At 37.0% G+C, this 19,451-nt stretch overlaps 2 protein-coding genes and 1 long non-coding RNA gene across 4 annotated transcripts in view; 2 read left to right on the top strand and 1 right to left on the bottom strand.

The window, feature by feature from the left end:
• Nucleotides 1–279: 279 nt before the first annotated feature.
• Nucleotides 280–10,035, top strand: LOC122144412 (palmitoyltransferase ZDHHC20-A-like). The gene is made up of 11 exons (XM_042755302.1): nucleotides 280–530; nucleotides 2,242–2,268; nucleotides 2,495–2,589; nucleotides 3,613–3,733; nucleotides 4,588–4,657; nucleotides 4,735–4,767; nucleotides 4,892–5,008; nucleotides 5,930–5,969; nucleotides 7,152–7,284; nucleotides 8,967–9,093; nucleotides 9,948–10,035. Exons 1-11 carry the CDS (start codon nucleotides 413–415, stop codon nucleotides 10,033–10,035), a joined length of 969 nt encoding a protein of 322 aa, XP_042611236.1. The 5' UTR covers nucleotides 280–412.
• A 294-nt stretch (nucleotides 10,036–10,329) lies between these two features.
• LOC122144409 lies at nucleotides 10,330–12,153 on the top strand. The gene is made up of 3 exons (XR_006159693.1): nucleotides 10,330–10,423; nucleotides 10,651–10,698; nucleotides 12,046–12,153. It is a non-coding gene; the product is annotated as an uncharacterized LOC122144409 (long non-coding RNA).
• Nucleotides 12,154–15,023: 2,870 nt separating this feature from the next.
• LOC109063366 (telomerase-binding protein EST1A-like) overlaps nucleotides 15,024–19,451 on the bottom strand; it is an 18,123-nt gene continuing 13,695 nt past the window's right edge. For both annotated transcript variants that reach the window (XM_042755295.1, XM_042755296.1), the window contains 5 exons: nucleotides 18,377–18,544; nucleotides 17,342–17,486; nucleotides 17,040–17,257; nucleotides 16,057–16,138; nucleotides 15,024–15,697 (listed from right to left, as the gene is read on the bottom strand). In XM_042755295.1, the coding sequence (XP_042611229.1) occupies nucleotides 15,567–15,697; nucleotides 16,057–16,138; nucleotides 17,040–17,257; nucleotides 17,342–17,486; nucleotides 18,377–18,544 (744 nt within the window). In that variant the 3' untranslated portion in view covers nucleotides 15,024–15,566. The remainder of the gene's footprint in view (nucleotides 15,698–16,056; nucleotides 16,139–17,039; nucleotides 17,258–17,341; nucleotides 17,487–18,376; nucleotides 18,545–19,451) is intronic.

Below are 19,451 nucleotides of genomic sequence, written 5' to 3'. Positions count from 1 at the left end.
CAAATCAGTATGGGTCATACTTTACAATATTAAAAAAAGAAAACATTAAAATATATATAAACAAAATAAACATGATTAATTTATTATAACCATAAGATTGGAAATAAAATAATTCAAGTTAAGTCTGATAAGATGTAAGCCAGAATGGCAAAGATGAACGCTGATTTAATTTTGAGCGTACTGTTCCTTTAAGGCTCATGTATCGCATGATAAGACAAACACAGAACTACACATCAGAATGAAACTGTGCGTTTATTGTATTATTAATTTAAAAAGGATACATTGGAGAGCAGTTGTCCGATAATTGGGAATTAATGTGTTGCTGGTGTGAAGCACCTCTTTGTTTTCCCCGCGCGCAGATCGGACTCGAGCAGTTACGTCACCGGCACCCTTTCCGAGGGTCGGATTAAAGATGGCGCCCTCTCATGTAGTCAAGTGCTGTCAGCGGGGCTTATCCTGGATACCTGTGATTTTTATCAACCTGGTCGTGTGCTGGTCCTACTACGCTTACGTGGTGGAGCTCTGTATATGTAAGTGTCGACCTAAATTGACTTGGTTGAATGGAGCACAGCAGTTAAAAGTTGCTGGTTAGTTGTTGCAGTGGTTTGGACAGGAAGTGTCAGTAACTGACTGGTACCAGATAATGTAACGTTACCGAAATTCAGCTCACTTTCTCTGTATACTACTCATGCTTATTTCATGTCGAATGTCATGAATTGTTTATAAAGTTGTGTTTTGATATCAGTTATTGTATGCCGTGTTAGTTCAAGTTCGAGCGATAAGTCCAGCTGTTAAACTGATCGAGATGTGTGATACGAGAGCAGATTCTTACCGAAAAGAACACGAATATTATTAACTTTCTCTTTAAGTCTCATTTCAGTCTGAACGCAGATTAGACCGCAAAGTACGTCTTGTCATGAAGATTTCTGACTATTAGTCAGATAAGTAGTTGTTCATGTCAAGCAGTGTCATTAAGTGGGATGTGCTATATTTAATTTTTGTCCTGTACTGAAAATGTGTGTAATTATCGTATATGCTGATAATCTCATTACTTGATTAAATAAATATGGAATATTTATGCTTTTCAAAATTCCATTGTCCAACTGCAGGATTATGTTAAGGTTGCATTTTATGGGCAAAATGTCCATTTAAGCGAACAAAGCTAAAAGGGATTATTATTATGTTTTATATAAAAGTGTGAAACATGAATGACTGTACACATCTGTGCTGTTGAAGTCTTTAACTTCAGCTGTTGTTAACCACTTCACAGTGAGCTTTACACTCTCTGTGGTTCCACCCAGTTATTACTTCATCCGTTTCTAAAAATACTAATTTAATTGGGTGTTGGGGTCCATTTATTTTCATAGTAAAGTGCAGCCACATATTATGAATCTTTCCTTATTGACTCCCACCCCCCCTCCTTTTTGCCATAATTGTTTGTAGAGGAGTCTCTAATCTGGCGTGATAACCTCATGGTGACTGCATGAGAGTTGCAGGGAAAATCTCAAATTAACTTTATTTTATTTTTTTGTTCTGTTTCTTAGTTTATTTAAAAGATTGAACAAGGGTTGTGACATCAATGGCAAACTTTCATAAAAGATCAAATGTGGTGCACACATTTAAAACACCTCCTTCGTAGTTTGACTTTGAAAGTACTTATTAATTATTGCAATAAATATTTAATAATTGATTAAAATATATTAATAAGTGATAAAAATAATTGTAGTTAATGAAAATAAATATTTAATTAATAAACAAGTGAGAGTAGCAAGTAAAATCTCAAATCAGCTTTTGCTGTTTTCTTCTGTTTCGCATTTAATTTGCAAGGGTTGTAACACATCTCAAATTCTCATAAAATATTATTAAAATAAATATTTAAACATTTATTAAAATATTTAATGAAATAAAAATGAATGTTGAGTCGTCATGACAACCAATGAAAAAAACGACTCCTACTTTCAGAGATTTCACTGACTCTTCCGTCTGTCAGTCACTTGTTGAGTCGTCATGACAACCAGGGTATTCCATCGGTGATGGACACAAGGCTCTTTCTGACAGCTCTCTGCCAGATGGCAGTACCAGTCGCCTGGCGCTCTTGCCTTACTGGGCTGATCTGGTGGAAACTGGAAGGGTGCTGAGATACAATAAGCGGTATCCCAGCACTCAGCAGATGGCTTTGTGAATTGGGCCAGTTGTTCTTGATGGTATTTCTGATTGATCTTTGCTTCTTTCTCTCTGCAGACACGATCTCCAACACGGAGGAGCAAGGTAAGAGGAACTCCAGTGTAGCCAAGCACACAATATTGCACAAACAGTTAACAAATCCTTCTGTTAACTAATCTGGCCTTCAGTTGTTCTCAGTCACATGTTTTGCACACCAGAATGAACAAAAAATCCCATTTATATTATGAAGTAACAGCGTTTATTGTGTTATCAAGTAAGTATGAATTATGATTTGTTTTACTAAAATTCCCTCTTGCTGTTTTTCTTGCAGTTATTTATCTGTTAGTGTTTCACGTCTTTTTCTTCATGTTCATATGGTCCTACTGGAAGACCATCATTTCCAAGCCTGCCAGCCCCTCAAAAGAGGTATTCTTTCTCTATTTACTGTTTAGGTTTTGCCTCAGATCCCAGATCTTGCGTTAGAGAACAAGTGATGACCCAATCTAGTTCTGTTGCTGGTTTTGAAAATGTGGGGAAGTTGTACAACCTTTCAGTGTTGCCATCTGTCTAACTCCTACCAAGTCACAGATGAATTAATAGATACGGCTATTCATTTTTTCCATCTTAAATTGCTGATGGATGATTTTCCTCTTATTCGTGACACTATCAGAACAGACATGCTGAGATTCAGTAGTCCAGTGTTGTTATTGGTAACTAAAATATAAATATTGAATGATAAAGTAAAAAAAAAAAAAAAAAAAAAAAAAAAAAAAAAAAAAAGGAAATGCTGCTTTGGCAGCTAGCGGATATACAAAAGTTTAATTCAAAGTGCTAAAATTACTAAAACGGAAATTGTAAATAAATGAAAGCCAAATAGAATAATAAAAAAAAAATTAAAACTCAAACTAAAATTAAAAAAACTGAAAATATAAAAAAATACAAAATAAATACTATGTAAATTCTACTGAAACAACACTGCACTGGTCTAGATCTTGTTAAGGGTTTCTTCATTATTGCTTGGCTCTAAGGTTCTCGTTCCACCTGGGCTGTGTGGGAGCAAAATATTAATCATACTGTAATGTGTATGTGGTTGGCTCCAGGCTCAGTAATGTTCCTCTCATCTGGAAGAGCAGCAGAAGCAGCGGGAGCCTTTAAACTCTGGCTGCTCTGTAGTTTTATTACCACATACCACATATAATGACAGAGAAAAGGAAGAAGGATGTAAAAAAAAAATAGACGTTTTGACCTGCCTGTGGGATGTGAGTCATGAGTCATGACTTAGCAGTTAGCACACATTCTCAAACACACTGAGCTGATTTGGACAGTACAAGTCCGGCTCACATAATTTCTTGTCATGTCTCTATCATCTTGTCATTTTGCGTATGCAGATTCATAATATTAGTCTATTCTCACACACGTCTCCATCTAACATCCTGTTGTCTCTCTTAGTTCTGTCTCCCTAAAGTGGACAAAGAGCTCTATGAGAAAGAGGAGAATCCAGAGGCCCAGCAGGAAATCCTGAAGAGAGTGGCCAGAAATTTACCCATATATACACGCACAGGATCTGGGGGTAAGCTTAAAAACTTACAATGGCATTGAAGTCCCTCATACTTCTTTTTTAAATTGTTCTGCAGTTAATTTGGCCCCAGCCACTAATACTTTTGGGTACCTTTTGAGAGTATATTTTAAAACTTAGAACTAAAAAAATGTCATTTAAAGTTTGCATCAACTTTTTACTCTAACTGTTACGGTGATAACATGTAATATAAAAAGCATTAAATTATAAATGAAAAATTGTTACTAGCAATGTCAGATTTTTGCATACTGAATTGTGATTTGTTGTCTTTGTCTTATACACTACCATTCAACAGTTTGAGGTCGCTAAGATTTTGTTAATGTTTCTGAAAGTCTGTCATCACAAGGCTGCATTTACTTGATCAAAAATAGAATAAAAAACTGTAATATGGTGAAATATTATTACAATTTAAAATAACCATTTTCTATTTTAATATACTTTAAAATACAATTTATTTCTGTGATGCAAAGCTGAATTTTCAGCATCATTACTCCAGTCTTCAGTGTCACAAGATCCTTCAGAAATCATTCCAATATGCTGATTTGCTGCTCTAGATGCATTTTCTTTAATAGTTTGCATTGTTGAAAACAGTTGTGCAGCTTAATATTTTTTTGAAGCTGTGATCATTTTTTCACACAGGATACTTCGATTAATAGAAAGTTCAAAAGAATAGCATTTATTTCCAGAAAGTCAATTTAATGCATCATTGCTGAATAAAAGCATTCATTTAATTTTCTATAAAAACAACATTATACTGAATCTAAACATTTGAATGGTTGTGTATGTATCCACGTCTATACTAGTGACACACTGTACAGAATTTTGAATGATTCCTCTGCCCTCCTCAGCTATCCGGTACTGTGACTGCTGTCAGTTGATCAAACCGGACAGATGTCATCACTGCTCCACCTGTGACAGGTGAGTCCACTCAGAAAACATAGTTCTTTGTATTGGATTTGCACAACATGTATTTTGATCCTTTTTGTTTTTCCCAGATGTGTGCTGAAAATGGATCACCACTGTCCATGGTATGTACATCTGTGGATGCGTTCAGTTTATAATCTGAAGTTATGTTGCCACTGATTCTGTCACTTAGGTGCTTTAGCTACTATGTGGCGTTTTTCTCTGTTTTTTCTCTCTGTTTCCTTCCAGGGTTAATAACTGTGTTGGATTCTCCAACTATAAATTCTTTGTGCTGTTCCTGGTGTACTCTATGCTGTACTGCGTCTACATCGCTGCCACAGTTTTGCAGTACTTTATCAAGTTCTGGGACCGTAAGTCCACACATTCACACAAAGACATCTGATTCCTCTCATTTCTCACACACTTCTCACTTCTCATCTTCTGCTATTTCAGAGAGCCAACTTCAGCTTGGTTTTTCCAACTATTACAATTTCCACAAAAAATATTAAGCAGCACAACTGTTTTAGCATATTTGAATGATTTCTGAAGGATCATGTAACACTGAATAATGTATGATGCTGAAAATTTTGCTTTGCCATCTCAGGAATAAATTATATTTAAAAGTAAATCAAAATAAAAAGCTTTTTTTTTTTAAATGGTAATGATATTTCACAATATTGCTATTTTTACTGTATTTTGAATTTAAACAATTTTTGTATAAAAATAAGCAGCTTTGGTGATTTGAGAGACTTCTTTCAAAAACATGAAAAATCATACCAAAACCAACCTTATGTATTGCAGTGGATGCTGTTTTTGTTTTTTTAATTTTTAGTGAAAAGTGAAAGTGACGTGACATACAGTGACCCATACTCAGAATTCGTGCTCTGCATTTAACCCATTCAGAGTGCACACACACAGCAGTGAACACACACACACACACACACACACACACCGTGAACACACACCCGGAGAAGTGGGCAGCCATTGGGGCTTCGGTGCCTTGCTCAAGAGCACCTCAGTCGTGGTATTGCCAGCCCGAGACTCAAACCCACAACCTTAGGGTTAGGAGTCAAAGTCTCTAACCATTAGACCACGACTTCCTCCGTTTTATACATCAATATAACACTATATATTTTCAACCATATATTTTTACTAAAGCATTTTAATATTCATAAATGCCGTGCAATGATCTTTGTGTGTGCATGTCAGTTTTTGAGACACAGAAAGAAGAAAGAAAAAAGGGATGAGTCTGCTTCTAACATTGTCTATGTTTTTAACACTTTGTCTGAAGCTTTGCAGACGGAGGGCTATAGAGCATTGCCCAGAGGTAAACCACTCACGCTTGCTTTGCACTGTTGTGACTGTGGGCGTTGGATTGATGTTGCACTGTTGACTCATTTTGCTTTGTTTTCTTTTACTGATTAAAATAAACAGCAGTGTTGCAATAAAGAGTGTAGTTTAACATTAAAATATACAGATGCTTCTTAGTGGTACAGCAGCCAGTTCTTAATAGACATGGATTGTAGTGTTGAGGCTGTTAGATCAAAAGGTTTTCTTGAGTAAATCATTTTGGACATCTGATGATATTAAAGGTAATGTGTGTAATTTTTTTCCCCTCTAGTTTGACAGCAGCACTGGCTCAACCAGTGGTGTGAGTTTGGGGTGGGATTTTTTTTTTTTTCTCCAACACTTTCCGGATAAACGAAAATACTCAAAAAAAACAAGCACGCAGTATCACTCACACCACCCGTAGATTCCTGAAGAGCGTTTTTGAAGCGCAAAGTGGGTGGAGTGGGCCGTCACCATCTTGGCAGTGCATCACCGCGTGTCTTTCCGGATAATCGAAAATGGGCAAAAAGCTGAAGCCACACCAACCTAGCGTGACAGCAAGTGTCAGTAGCGGCAATCCACCTGTCAATCAAGTGGGCTACTCCCTTAATTATGCAGAACTTCAAGGCTAAATATTATTTAAAAGGATTAGTTATAAAAAAAAATTCACTCCCTCACAGTTGTCATGAAGGGCAAAATTAGCTATATAGACCAAAAATAATTTTTTGAACCAGGCGGTAAACATGTTTTTTTTCTGCTGAAAAGTTGGGCATTTTAACATGGGGAGTCTATGGGATTGACTCCCTTTTGGAGCCAGCCTCAAGCGGCCAGTCGATGAATTGCCGTTTTAGTCATTTCCTTGTTGGCTTCATGAGAGAGAGCGGGAGGTTGCAGCTTGGAGATCTCAAATGGGAAAGTGTCTGGGAAATGCTTTCTCACTTTGTGTGGCGACGCTAGAGGTACAGAAATTACGCACGTCACCTTTAAAGAAATCAGCTGTCAGTTCAGTTTATTTGTAATGTGCTTTTTAGAGCAGCCTTATAAACGTCCCAGTGCGTGAGGGTCTTGCCTAAATATGCCTTTGTCGTGCTCTTCAAACTACACTGGTATATTTGATGAATGTATCTCCAAAAAAAAACGCCATTTTGTCATTCTTACTTTCTGCTTTCTTGCTCAACAGAATCACCTGCCAGACACTCATGCAAAGTTCCACGTGTTATTCCTGTTCTTTGTGGCGGCCATGTTCTTCATCAGTATCCTGTCACTCTTCAGCTACCACCTGTGGCTCGTGGGAAAAAACAGAACCACTATAGGTAAGATGTTGTTAATACTTGCTGCTTCTTTCTCTTAACATTTGAAATTAATTTCCAACTGCTTAAAGTGCCCCATTATGCCTTTTTGAATATTACTTTCATGCAGTGTGTCATGTAGCTGTATGTGAACTTAAACTATCTGCAGTTGTGAAGCCGACAGTGCATGATAAATAAAGTTATTATCTATCAAAAAAAAGTCGCAATCGCCTAAACACATTTGCATAATGTCAGCACCCGTTCTATGTCGTCAACTTGCCCTCCCACAAACAGTAAAATTTCCGTGTGGTTAACATCATGTCGAGAAGACGCTGTATCCTATGCTGTGAGAGTAAATTTGTTTTATCTCATCTTACAATTACCACAAACTTGTTAACACTTGACACTTACCACCGTGCTTGCAAATCAGTCTCTTGTCCATCAGCCACTTCAACCGTTTCATCATCAGACTCCGGCTCGAAGTGGTAAGCTACAATCGATACCATCTTTTTTGCTTTCCATGTATTGACAAGTCTCCAGGGCTGTCATTCCGTCATGGCAATGGGCGTTTCGTTTCTGACACTCGCTGTACGCGGTAGACCAATCCAGAACCAATCTGTCTACAGCTCTGGACCAATCACAAAGGACTTCGCCATCTGACCAATCACAGCAGTGAGGGCTCATGGAAAGGAGGGGTTTAGAGAGACTGATTCTTTGAACCGCGTGAGCCTGTGCCTTAACCCCTCTAAACATTTTTTTTCGCATGAGTCGTTTACGAATCATTTAGAAATTAGGTAAAATTAAATGTTTTTTGAGAAAACATTTTTTTTTACCTTGCATGCATTTAAACCTGTTTTAGGAGACTCATAAAACAATATTAACAACCTTAAAAATGGCGGAATTGGGGCACTTTAAATGCTGTTGCTGTTGTTACTTGCTTTTTCATCTCCTCCTTTTCCTTTAGCTTTTTTTGGTTTAATTATTCTCCAACTGTTGAAATTATTGTTGTACTTGTTACCTTCTTCTCCTTCTTTTATACCTGTTTCTTTATTCTTCTACGTCTCTTTCTTCTCCTTCTTCCTTTCCTCCTCATAATTTCTTTAAAGTTTAATTAATCTCCCACCATTGAATTGTTTGTATTTGTTCATTTTTCTTTCTACTACTTATTCTCCTTCTACTTTTTTCCTCATACTTTCTTTAGTTTAAATCATCTCCAACTTTTAAAATATTATTAATATTTGCTCCTACTTCTCCTTCTCCTTCTGCTTGTTTTTCTTATAATTTTTGTTATAGTTTTTAAATAATAAATTGTGATTGGTAGTCTTTCTCTACACTGCAAACACTGCTGTTTCTTTCAGGAAATGCCAGTCTAGTAAATAAAGTTGTTTCTTTAGATTCTGATTACTTCCTCAAAGAATTTCAGTCCAGGTTCATATTTCCTTTTCTCTTCGCTCCATATTGTGACCTATTTTTGGTAATTTCTTACTGAGGGAAACTGCAGTCACATGTTCAGTCAAATAAAACTTTGCTGATAGAAGTAAAATGTAAATGAATGTGGGGGTGGATTGTGGGCGTGCTTATGAACAATGTTTAGGTCAAACTTTTCTGTGCCCTTCAGTTCAGTTTTGATGAACCTCCCAAAGATGTCATTAGTGTTGTGTAGAGCAGGAACACACATCATCCTAATCTCTCATCCATCTGTTCAGAGGCGTTCAGGGCACCAGTGTTCAGAAATGGCCCAGATAAAAATGGCTTCACTCTGGGCTTCCGCAAGAATGTCACCCAGGTGTTCGGAGACCAGAAGAAGTATTGGTGCTTGCCAATTTACAGCAGGTACAAGACACATCCATCACACACATTTTCACCAATCTCATGTTAATCTTACCTTAATAGTAGTATTGCATCTTTCATATCTCCAAAGAGTCTTTAGTTTTATCAGATTTATAAAAGAAAGATGCAGCTTTACGATTCTCTCCAAAAACAGCCGAGCTCCTGGAGGCGTGCCGTGGGCGGAGCTAAAGAGTCGCGCGCCGATTGCCAACAAAACACAGAAATTTTGTATTAAAACACAGAATTTCAGTATCAAACGATCTGCAAATCCAGCATCGAACTGGGCTTTGTTTATAAAACATTTGTCATCGAAATGACGGGAACAAACACACATGTGCGAAACTCCATTGCTGTCCTGGAAAAACAAACTGCATCCACTGTTCCTGTAATGCTGTCTTCTTTGGGAAGCTGAACAAGGTTATCTTTCCCTCACATCCAAAAACACACTTCTTTGGAAACATTCTTCTCAAGCAAGTCCTGTGCACCGCTACTGACAACTTCCATAACCAAATGAAGCACGTTGATGGGTGCGCGCTCTCGCTCTATTTGCTGTGTGCACTAGCTCTTCCGGGAGAAGTGCCCATACAAGGAATTCCTATCTTCGTGACATCATGAAGAGCCATGCTCAAAAAAAAAAAAAAGCTTTCCAAAATGTATTCGAACCCGGATGGAGTGTATTTGGCACAGAAATTGTTTTTGAAACTTTGGCCATGTTTAGCATGAGAATCCAACTTTTAACAGTGTAAATAATTCATAATTCATGAAATGGCATTAGACCTCCAATTTCAGTTTTATAAGCATTCTCGTGAGATGTTTTTGGCAGGTAGCTTGAGTAACTGTTTTTTTTTTTTCTCTAGTTTGGGCGATGGCTACACATTCCCTACCCTAGTCAACGCTGACTCAGAGCAAGGCAATGTTGAACACCACCAGGCTGTTAAATGGTAATTACATAGCTCATCTCATTTGTTAACAATACCACTAGTCACTTGAATGACAGTATAATTCTGCAGTTTGGGGTGAATTATGATCATTTTCCCCTTCAGCTGTTTCAGATCATTAGTTATGTTGAATCTTTTTTAATCCCATATGTTTTCCCAGAAATGTAGTCTTCGGAATGGTCAACATTAATTTTAGAATGTAATGTGAGGTGAGGTTTATTCTGGGCCAGTGAAAACATCTGTAAGTGTTTGTGACTGACACATAATGGTTGTTATGGTAACAGCACTGTTGATGGACAGACAAACCCCCAGACCTCTGAGTGAGTCACAGAACCATCTCCTAGGCAACGATATGCACTCAGAGGAGCAGAAAGAAAGCAGCCCGACAAACATCGGTACGTCACCACTTAGCTTTTACACCCCTCATAAATGCTAAAGAACATTGTGAATTATTTTTGAGGCATCACTAGACATTATTAAAAATTTAATGATTTTCCTGAATCTTTGCTGAGACGCACTGCTCCTTAATATAAACCCACCTGCTCCCTAACGACATATTACATTATAATATGAGGAAATGTATGCATTTATGAAATTGATCTGTCCGGGTTTTGTCTTGCAGAGGTGTGTCAACCTGTTTCAATTACTATAGTGAATGAGTCCTAATCAGGTGAGTCTTCAATTTGAACATCCGGCCAGTGTTACTAGACAGGTTTCCATCCAAAAGTTTTTTGTTTTTTTTTTTTTTTTTTTTTTGCGAAAAAAAAATGTTAGTGCTTCAGAATGTTTACCGATATAGCTTATGGAATTGCCATTTATCAATAAAATTTCTCGAGTGTTGACACAATATTTTTTTTCCAATTTAAAGTCCCCATGAAATCAAAGTGGTTTTGGAAATTAGTTTGGAAACACTTTTTTTTTTTTATCATTTAAATATTTTTTTTTAATGTAAATTTTCAAAATATTTTATGTTTGTGGCATGATTTAAAATATAAAATAAAATTGTGTTTTTGAAAAAAAAAAAAAAAAAAAAGCAGATAAGTTGCATTTACATCGCATTTTATTAGGAAGTACCGGTAGCCTAAATAAAGCTAAATGTTTCCAAACATTATAAACACTTTAAACATAGCTAGGCTATATGCTATTTTTAATTACCCCTCACTCCACAACAAATCCTTTAAATTTAATGGTATACTCAGAACACAACAAAAATGAAAGTATAAGAAGCCTAAACGACAAGCCAAAACGAATTAATTTAAAGGGAACTTGAAACAGAAACCAACTTGGGCTCACAAATCAATCTCATTCCGTACGAATCCAAATGTTTCCATATTTGCGAAGTATTTGAATGCCAAACTATGATTTATTATGTAGGCTAAACTGGGTTTTGTACTTCTCTTGTGTTCCAGTATCCACATAGTCTAAAATAAAATGTACTTGGCATAATCATCACACTGATTGGCACAGATTGTACTATGGGCTATTTAATACTCCATTTGTAGTCATACAATTAATAGTAAGACATCATTCAAAACTATTTGAAATATTAATTTTATTTTGTGCAATAACAATAAGAACAAAACATTGTGCTTTTGTAAAATAAAGGAAACAAACAGGATGCCGCTTTCCCAAGTTTCATTTTCAGGTCTATGCTCAAGAATTAATTAAAATAAAATAAATGGAACAAAACCATAAAAAAAATAAAATTATATACAATAAAATCCCCTAATAATACAAAATATATATTTTTTTAAAATTGTCAAACTAAAATATAGTACATTCATTTCATTGAAATATTCAGTGTTCATTAGCTGAAAAATAAATTCTGAAAGTGATTCCAACTATATCCTTCCTCTCTGTTGTTAATATGTTCAGTTGTTGTATGGAGTATTTTTCTCAAAAATTAAAATAAAAAGTTAAACTAATTCTTGTACCAGTAATAGTTCTAGTTATCTTTGGTGTAAAGTTGTTTACTTAGAAAAGTTTTCTCTCTCTCTTTTTTTTTTTTTTTTTACAGGACTTTGGCATGGCACCAGGATTTCTTCTCATTTATGAGTACTGTTGTCATGGAGACCTCATGTGAAAGAGCACACAACCCACAAGATATCATGCCTTAAGGTTAGCAAGCATTCTCTCATATGGAAATGACCTGCAACGCATTGCTGTGGTGGATGTATTTACCTGCGCTCATATCCGCACAAACTCTCAAGCTCTTCACACCAAACAACTCTATCGGCTCTTTCACTGGGTTTTATGATGTTGTGACCTAACACACTTTATTTTCTTCAAAACATGCACATTTATTTGACCAAAATACCCTAAAAATGACCTTCAGGTTTATACTGGGTTTATCTCTGGGACTACTTCATTTTGGTAGACCAAAAAAACAAAGCCCACAAGATGCACTTTTGTCACCAAGGATTTGTGGGGAAATGCTTTGCAGATGTTACGGATCTGAATGAACATAAAGTGTATTGCAGTATTGTTGATTAGAATGTGTTCTTCGATTGAAATAACGTTTCACTTCACAGCAGTGTAAACCTCATCTAATGTACCGTAGGAATTTCTCAAGTATTTTGTGAGATAATAATTCAGAAGAAAGTGCAATGAAGTATTTAATACTTACTTTCTAGATTTTACTTTCATGTACTCTATTTGTGGAAAACTCTATTTAGTATTCAGTGATATCCAACAACTTTGACACCTCTACCCATTCACTGACACTATTTTTCTGTTTTTTCGCTGCATTTAAATGTTTTCGCTTTTTTCCAAACCTCATTCCCCGTAGCATTATACTATCAACTTGTGCCTTCAAATGAGGGTTAAATTTTGCAGCAGATGGTGTGAATTGTGACATTGAAGCACACTTAAGATTTCCAGGTTGTGTAGCATACACAGCTCAGTGATTATTATTGGAGGAACTCAGGCCAAGATGTTAGACTTGCCACCTGCATCAAATATGGCAAAAATTAATAATAGCAAAAAATGTCAGTGGAGTTTTGACATGCATTCCTCAATTTAAGTTTTTATTCCACATGAACGTGTAATGATGTGCAGTTTTCATAGTTTTGTTTCTGCTGGTTCAGTGAGGTCTGTTTACAGCTGCACTGGCGGACTCTGACCTCATAAGGAAACTCTTGTGTGACTGAAATAAATGCATTTCTTTGCTTGAGCAAGATATGTGGTAATATTTTGAAGTCTCTAAAAACTCATTTCAGAATGATGCTCATGAAAGTCATTGAATCATGTTCATGTGGAACGGTAATGGTTTTTTTTAAATTAGTTTTATAGAATTTTCTATTAATGTTTTTGCATGTTAATGTGAAAAGCAATGATGGGGTGATGATTTACTTCTATAGCAGAAACATCAACTGATGTAAACCAATAGCAACATCATACTGAAATCTGCCGTGCATGTAAAAATTAATTCCTGATGGCTGCTGCATCTGCTGGAAGTCATGTGCTATTTGTCTGAGGATATGATTGTCTTTATGAACATTTCTACAGTCAAGGACAGTGATTATGCCAAATATAAATCATTTAAATATCAATGAACTCACTAATCAATCACTTACTCCCTCATGAATATGTAATATTATTGGAATTTGAATAGCAAACATATGTAGGACCATTTTCTTTTTCAGATTTTTATTATTTTTTACGTGGGGAAAAAGTGTACAGAATTTTCAGCTTTTTTGTACTTCCCCTGCAGGCCAGTTTGGTTCATGATGTTATATTTTAAGATGTTTCTGAAGTCTGAACAGTTTGCACAGATTTTCCTTCCTAATTCAATTTAATGTTTGTACTTTGCAGATTCCCTAACATGTATTTCAATGTATGCATTATAGTATTAAGACTTAATAAAAAAATAAAAAATAAAAACGGCACTCTGTGGGCATGTGATTTTTTGACCGAGAACGGAATAATAAACGAAATTGATTTGGTCAAGACATAAGGGCAATGTTTTTTTTTTTAGGGTGAATTAAACAAAAGAAATCCAATCCCATGTTTCCCGTCTCACCTCATCTACAGTCCTGAAAATGCAGGGTATTTAGTTAGGCTTTGGAATGAAAGATTCTCTCACCTAAATCTATAATTAACTTATGTTACATAAATGCTCATTTCCTTTAATGAAAAAAAGAAAAAAAAATCATCAGTGCATTGGTGGAAATTATTTTTTCAATTAGGCCAAGACTTGTTCCAATGCAGTGACATTAAACCTGTAAGCAGTATAAAACAGTGACGTCTAAAGTTCAAACAGCAGCAGAGGCTAAACAACACACAATGATGAACTCAGAAATTTGTTTTTAATTAAATCGACAAGATTACAAACAAATTAGAAAGACTTGAAATCAGAGGTGAATAATTCAGATGATATTTGAGCATTAAAACAAACAGCCTGTAACAGGAAGACAACAGGTCCCGTTAGAACTACAATACTTAAGCTTTGGAAATGAAAAAAAAAAATAAGCACACTAAAATGCAAGCAAAGACAAACCACACAACATGAAAATAATTGCACAGAACATTTGAAAACATTTCCAAGACTCTAAAGTATGAGTGTTTTCTTCTGATGGTTGTGATCGGTATCTAAATAACCAACTTTACTGGGGGTGGGGGGTTGGAAGGAAACTAAATGACGTTTTCTGGTTTTCTGTTAGCTTTACCTTGAGACAGATAAACTTTGTGGTAACTTTCAGCAATGGCAATGTGGTGAAAGCCTCATTTTCCTCAAAAACTAGAGATGATTATTTCTGTATTAAAAACTACTGTGATGACAGATTCATTACTTCAGTATTTACTCGACACGCAGATATATTCTGACTTGGATTCACACACTTATAAAGATGCTACTACAGGAGATCAAACAGTTATGAGGGTGTTACAACTAAACCATGTGACCTAAAAACAAGAACCCTGACAGTCCAAACTGAAGTCAAAACTGCAATGCAAAACTTAAATAAGCAGGTAAAAATCCTAAGAGCCTTAAAAACAATCATGCTTAATGCAAATCAAGCATGCACTGAGGCAATGAAAACACAATCAGGGCCTCGTGCCACTGAAGTGTAAAGTGAGACTGCCTCACGGCGCCCCCTACTGGACCTCCCGCCTCATCACAGGCCTTTTGAGAGTGGCCGAAGAGCTGGAATGAGCTCATCCGCAGGACATGTGACTCCACACAAACACTACAAGCCGACACTCTAAACAGCAGAACTGCTGGTTTCTCTCGTGCTTCCTCTTCATCCTGTACTTGAAATCAATCTCCCCCGAATCAGCTAAGCTGGTTTTAACCCCCTCCAATCTTGTCTATCTCACCTCAAGAAGTAAGCAGTTGTCTATGCTCACTGCATTTTAAGGGGAAAATACTCATTCCCTTTCTTGTAAAGTGGCTTGATGTGTCACTCCGCTTGGTTTGACAAAATGCTTGTAGTATTTTTCCCCTTTATACTCATCCTCTCTGTGTGACATCATTTCTTCATCTCCAACTTTCCCAGTGGAGGATGACTGGTTTGTACAGCGGTAGGTCAGGTCTGCAGTTCAGCCTACTTTAGCCCAGATCAGGAATGCTGGGATGTCCCGGACAGGCACGTTACGTGTGAGAGCTTTGACTCGCAGGTTGCGGTCATCTGTGAGCAAGACCACCTCCCTGCGCAACCTCACTGGCCCATCTGGAGAATACAAAAGGTGAGTCAGAAAAGAGAAATGTTTTTCTCAGCTGTTTGGGCTCTCATTCTGACGGCACCCATACATTACAGAGGATCCATTGGTGAGCAAGTGATATAATGCTAAATTTCTCCTGATCGGTTCCCATGAAGAAACAAACTCATCCACATCATGGATGGCTTGAGTGGGTGAGTGAATTTGCAGCAATTTTTGGGTGAACTATGTCTTTAAAAACATAGCAATCATAAAGTCAGATGCTGCAAAAATGTGTAAATGGATTAATAATTAGAAACAAATTCAGATGGAATTCATAAGCACGCCCTGTGTGTTTGGTCCCTAACAAGTACAAGTAAGTGAAACTGACTTCTCTCAGCAGACATGAAGTCCTTGGCTTTGTCCTGACAGTAGTGCAGACAGCAGGACAGGATGACATCATCGTTGTTGCCCTGGGGAGACACGCACAATGAGTGGGCGGCTTTAAAATAGTTTAAAGTCTATTTAAAGTGCATTTCTGAACTTCTCAAGGGACTTTTCACACTAGAGTTGCAGGTTGATGTGGAAGCCTTTTTCTGAACTAAGGTTGCGCACCATGGAACCGTGTCTGAGTCTCTCCCGACAACTGTTCCCTGAAGATCATCGTTAGACTAATTTTGCAGCCTCACTGTCTTGTTACTTACATGAGAGTGTTGAGACAGGTGATTTTAAAAGAATCTCTAATTTGAACTTAACTAGCAAAAGTAGCTTTCAGAGTTGACAAATTGAGTTGTCAGTTCAGAATTAGTTTAGACTTCAGATCAATTCAAAACTCAGTGTAATCACTAAACTAAAATGACTCTGAAAAAAAGTTATTTCTTAAGATGTATTTTATATATATATATATATATATATATATACATTTTAAGGGCATCAATGATTTGGACAAAGTTGTGACTAAGCAAAAAGGGTTCTGGTAAAACATACCAGTAAATAAATATTACCATGTATTGTTATACTTGTGCATATAAATAAAAAAAAAAATGTATATACACATATATATATATATATATATATAGTGTGTGTATATATATATACACACACACATATATACATATACATGTATGTATGTGTGTGTGTGTGTATATATATATTTACACATTTTGCAGAAGTGAACCACTGCCTATGACTTGAACAGCTGCCTTGAGTAGTGAAGTTGATGACAAACTTACAGTGGCTGAGATTCAAGTAAGTCAACATGAAAAGAAACTTGCAGCAGGGAGAGGAACTGATTGGTATATATAAGTATAAGCAGCATAAACAATTGTATTTTATAGCCAACATATGTTCACAAAGGGGAATACACACACAGACCTTTTGTCCAGAAGTGTCCTCACTGCGGAAGGCAATGGACTCCAGTGCGTTTCCTCTGCTGGTGAGCGCTCTGATGCAGGGATCTCTAGCCTCAAATGCTTTCTCCAGAAACATGACTGCTGCTCTGGCTCTTTCCTGCACCTGTCGGGCATGGGCACCATTACTGATCCCCTCACGACTGTCCTGCCCTTTAGCAAGACCGTCCAACTCTGTGATCACTGTCACAATGACAAAGAGAAACATTAAACAGACAGGAAGATTAAAACATTCGTGTGTATTTTAATTATCAAAGAGGGTCTCACCAATAAGAGGCACAACCAGGATGTACGTCCCACAGGCCAGAAGCTTCCTCAGCCCCTCCAGATGATCAATGAAGCCGTTTGTGTCCGGGACCAGATAGAAAGGCCTGATCTGAATCTCTAGCTGCCCACCTGTCTGCAGAACAGCCTGGAGGACAGAAACAGACACTTGTTCAGCTCTTTATCATTAGCTTTAAATACTCTGGTGCAAGAAACACTAATTTCAAAAGTAGCCAAGGTGTACAGATTAGGGATTGGACAGACCAGTCAACTTTAATTCTCTGCTCTGGTCCTATAGAGGGTGCAACAGGGTAAGAAATCTTTGAATTACACATTTACACTCAGTTTCCAAACAGTTAAAAAGAAAAAAAAAATACATATTCCAAAAGCGCTTCACAAGACTTGCGTGATTATACCTGGATGCTCGAAAATGAATGGGAGAATGCACATTTTAAACAGCTTATTGTACAGATATTGCCGTTCTAATCTAATGTGCTGCTGCGCTGTTGTAACTTACACACATAGGCTACAGACAGTAGTGCACAATCATTCAGTAGTGCAGAAATGTACTGTCAACACTGTTAGTATTTTCTGTGATTTCTCAATAAATTAGCTTAGAAACTGAAACGTTCTAGCATATATATCTTTGTAACTTAAACCCACAGGTTCACTATTAGAAGAGAGACGCTGCCAGGTAGAATTAATTCACACACACAAACACTCTCTCACTAATGCATTCATATAAATGCAATCTTTACTGTGCTATACTTTATCTGTATCTGATTCAGAACGAGCAGAAATTTGTGAAAAATATAGCAACCCAAAGACAAAAGAACTGATAAAAACGAGCTGTTATAGGAGCAATAGCCATGTGTGGCAGTGCTGTGTCATTTGCCATAGCTGTGCACAAGGTGTTATTTGCTCATTAATGACGTCATCAGCGACTAGTTGATGTCAACTCGACCTTCATCACATAAATGTCGACTTCAAAAAAGCCATTCAACCCCTAGTACAGATAAAGATGGCATCTGGAGATACCTGTATCTTGTCCAGCCGTTTCTGCTGCTGTGCCAGCTTGTGTGTGAGAGCGTGACGTCGTGCCTTCAGCTCTCTGATATCATCCTCACTTCCGTCTCCTTCCATCTTTCCATCGATCTCACCTTCTGATGCAGAGAGAGACGACTCCTCAACTATGACATCATCCTCCTGAGAAAACAGTGAAATTAGCAGTGCTCTGCCTAGATAGTTAACCACACATTCTGTTGAGTGATTACTAGAAAAAAGATATATCGAAATATGAGGATAAGCAATACAAGACAGATCAAATTCTCTTTCATACAAACCCAATTCCAAAAAAGTTGGGACACTGTACAAATTGCGAGTAAAAAAGGAATGGAATAATTTACTAATCTCATAAACTTATATTTTATTCACAATACAATATAGATAACATATCAAATGTTGAAAATGAGACATTTTGAAATATCATGCCAAATATTGGCTCATTTTGGATTTCATGAGAGCTACACATTCCAAAAAAGTTTAGACAGGTAGCAATAAAAGGCTGGAAAAGTTAAATGTACATATAAGTAACAGCTGGAGGACCAATTTGCAACTTATTAGGTCAATTGGCAACATGATTGGGTATAAAAAGAGCCTCTCAGAGTGGCAGGGTCTCTCAGAAGTCAAGAAGGGCAGAGGATCACCAATTCCCCCAATGTTGCGGCGAAAAAATAGTGGAGCAATATCAGGAAGGAGTTTCTCAGAGAAAAATTGCAAAGAGTTTGAAGTTATCATCATCTACAGTGCATAATATCATCCAAAGATTCAGAGAATATGGAACAATCTCTGTGCGTAAGGGTCAAGGCCGGAAAACCATACTGGATGCCCATGAGCTTCGGGCCCTTAGACGGCACTGCATCACATACAGGAATGCTACTGTAATGGAAATCACAACATGGGCTCAGGAATACTTCCAGAAAACATTGTCGGCGAACACAATCCACCGTGCCATTCGCCGTTGCCGGCTAAAACTCTATAGGTCAAAAAAGAAGCCATATCTAAACATGATCCAGAAGCGCAGGTGTTTTCTCTGGGCCAAGGCTCATTTAAA

This window comes from Cyprinus carpio, unplaced genomic scaffold (genome assembly GCF_018340385.1).
Source record: "Cyprinus carpio isolate SPL01 unplaced genomic scaffold, ASM1834038v1 S000006659, whole genome shotgun sequence".
NCBI classification, from domain to species: Eukaryota; Metazoa; Chordata; class Actinopteri; order Cypriniformes; family Cyprinidae; genus Cyprinus; species Cyprinus carpio.
The sequence above is the reverse complement of the archived record's forward strand: the minus strand, read 5'-3'. Positions and strand labels throughout refer to the sequence as shown.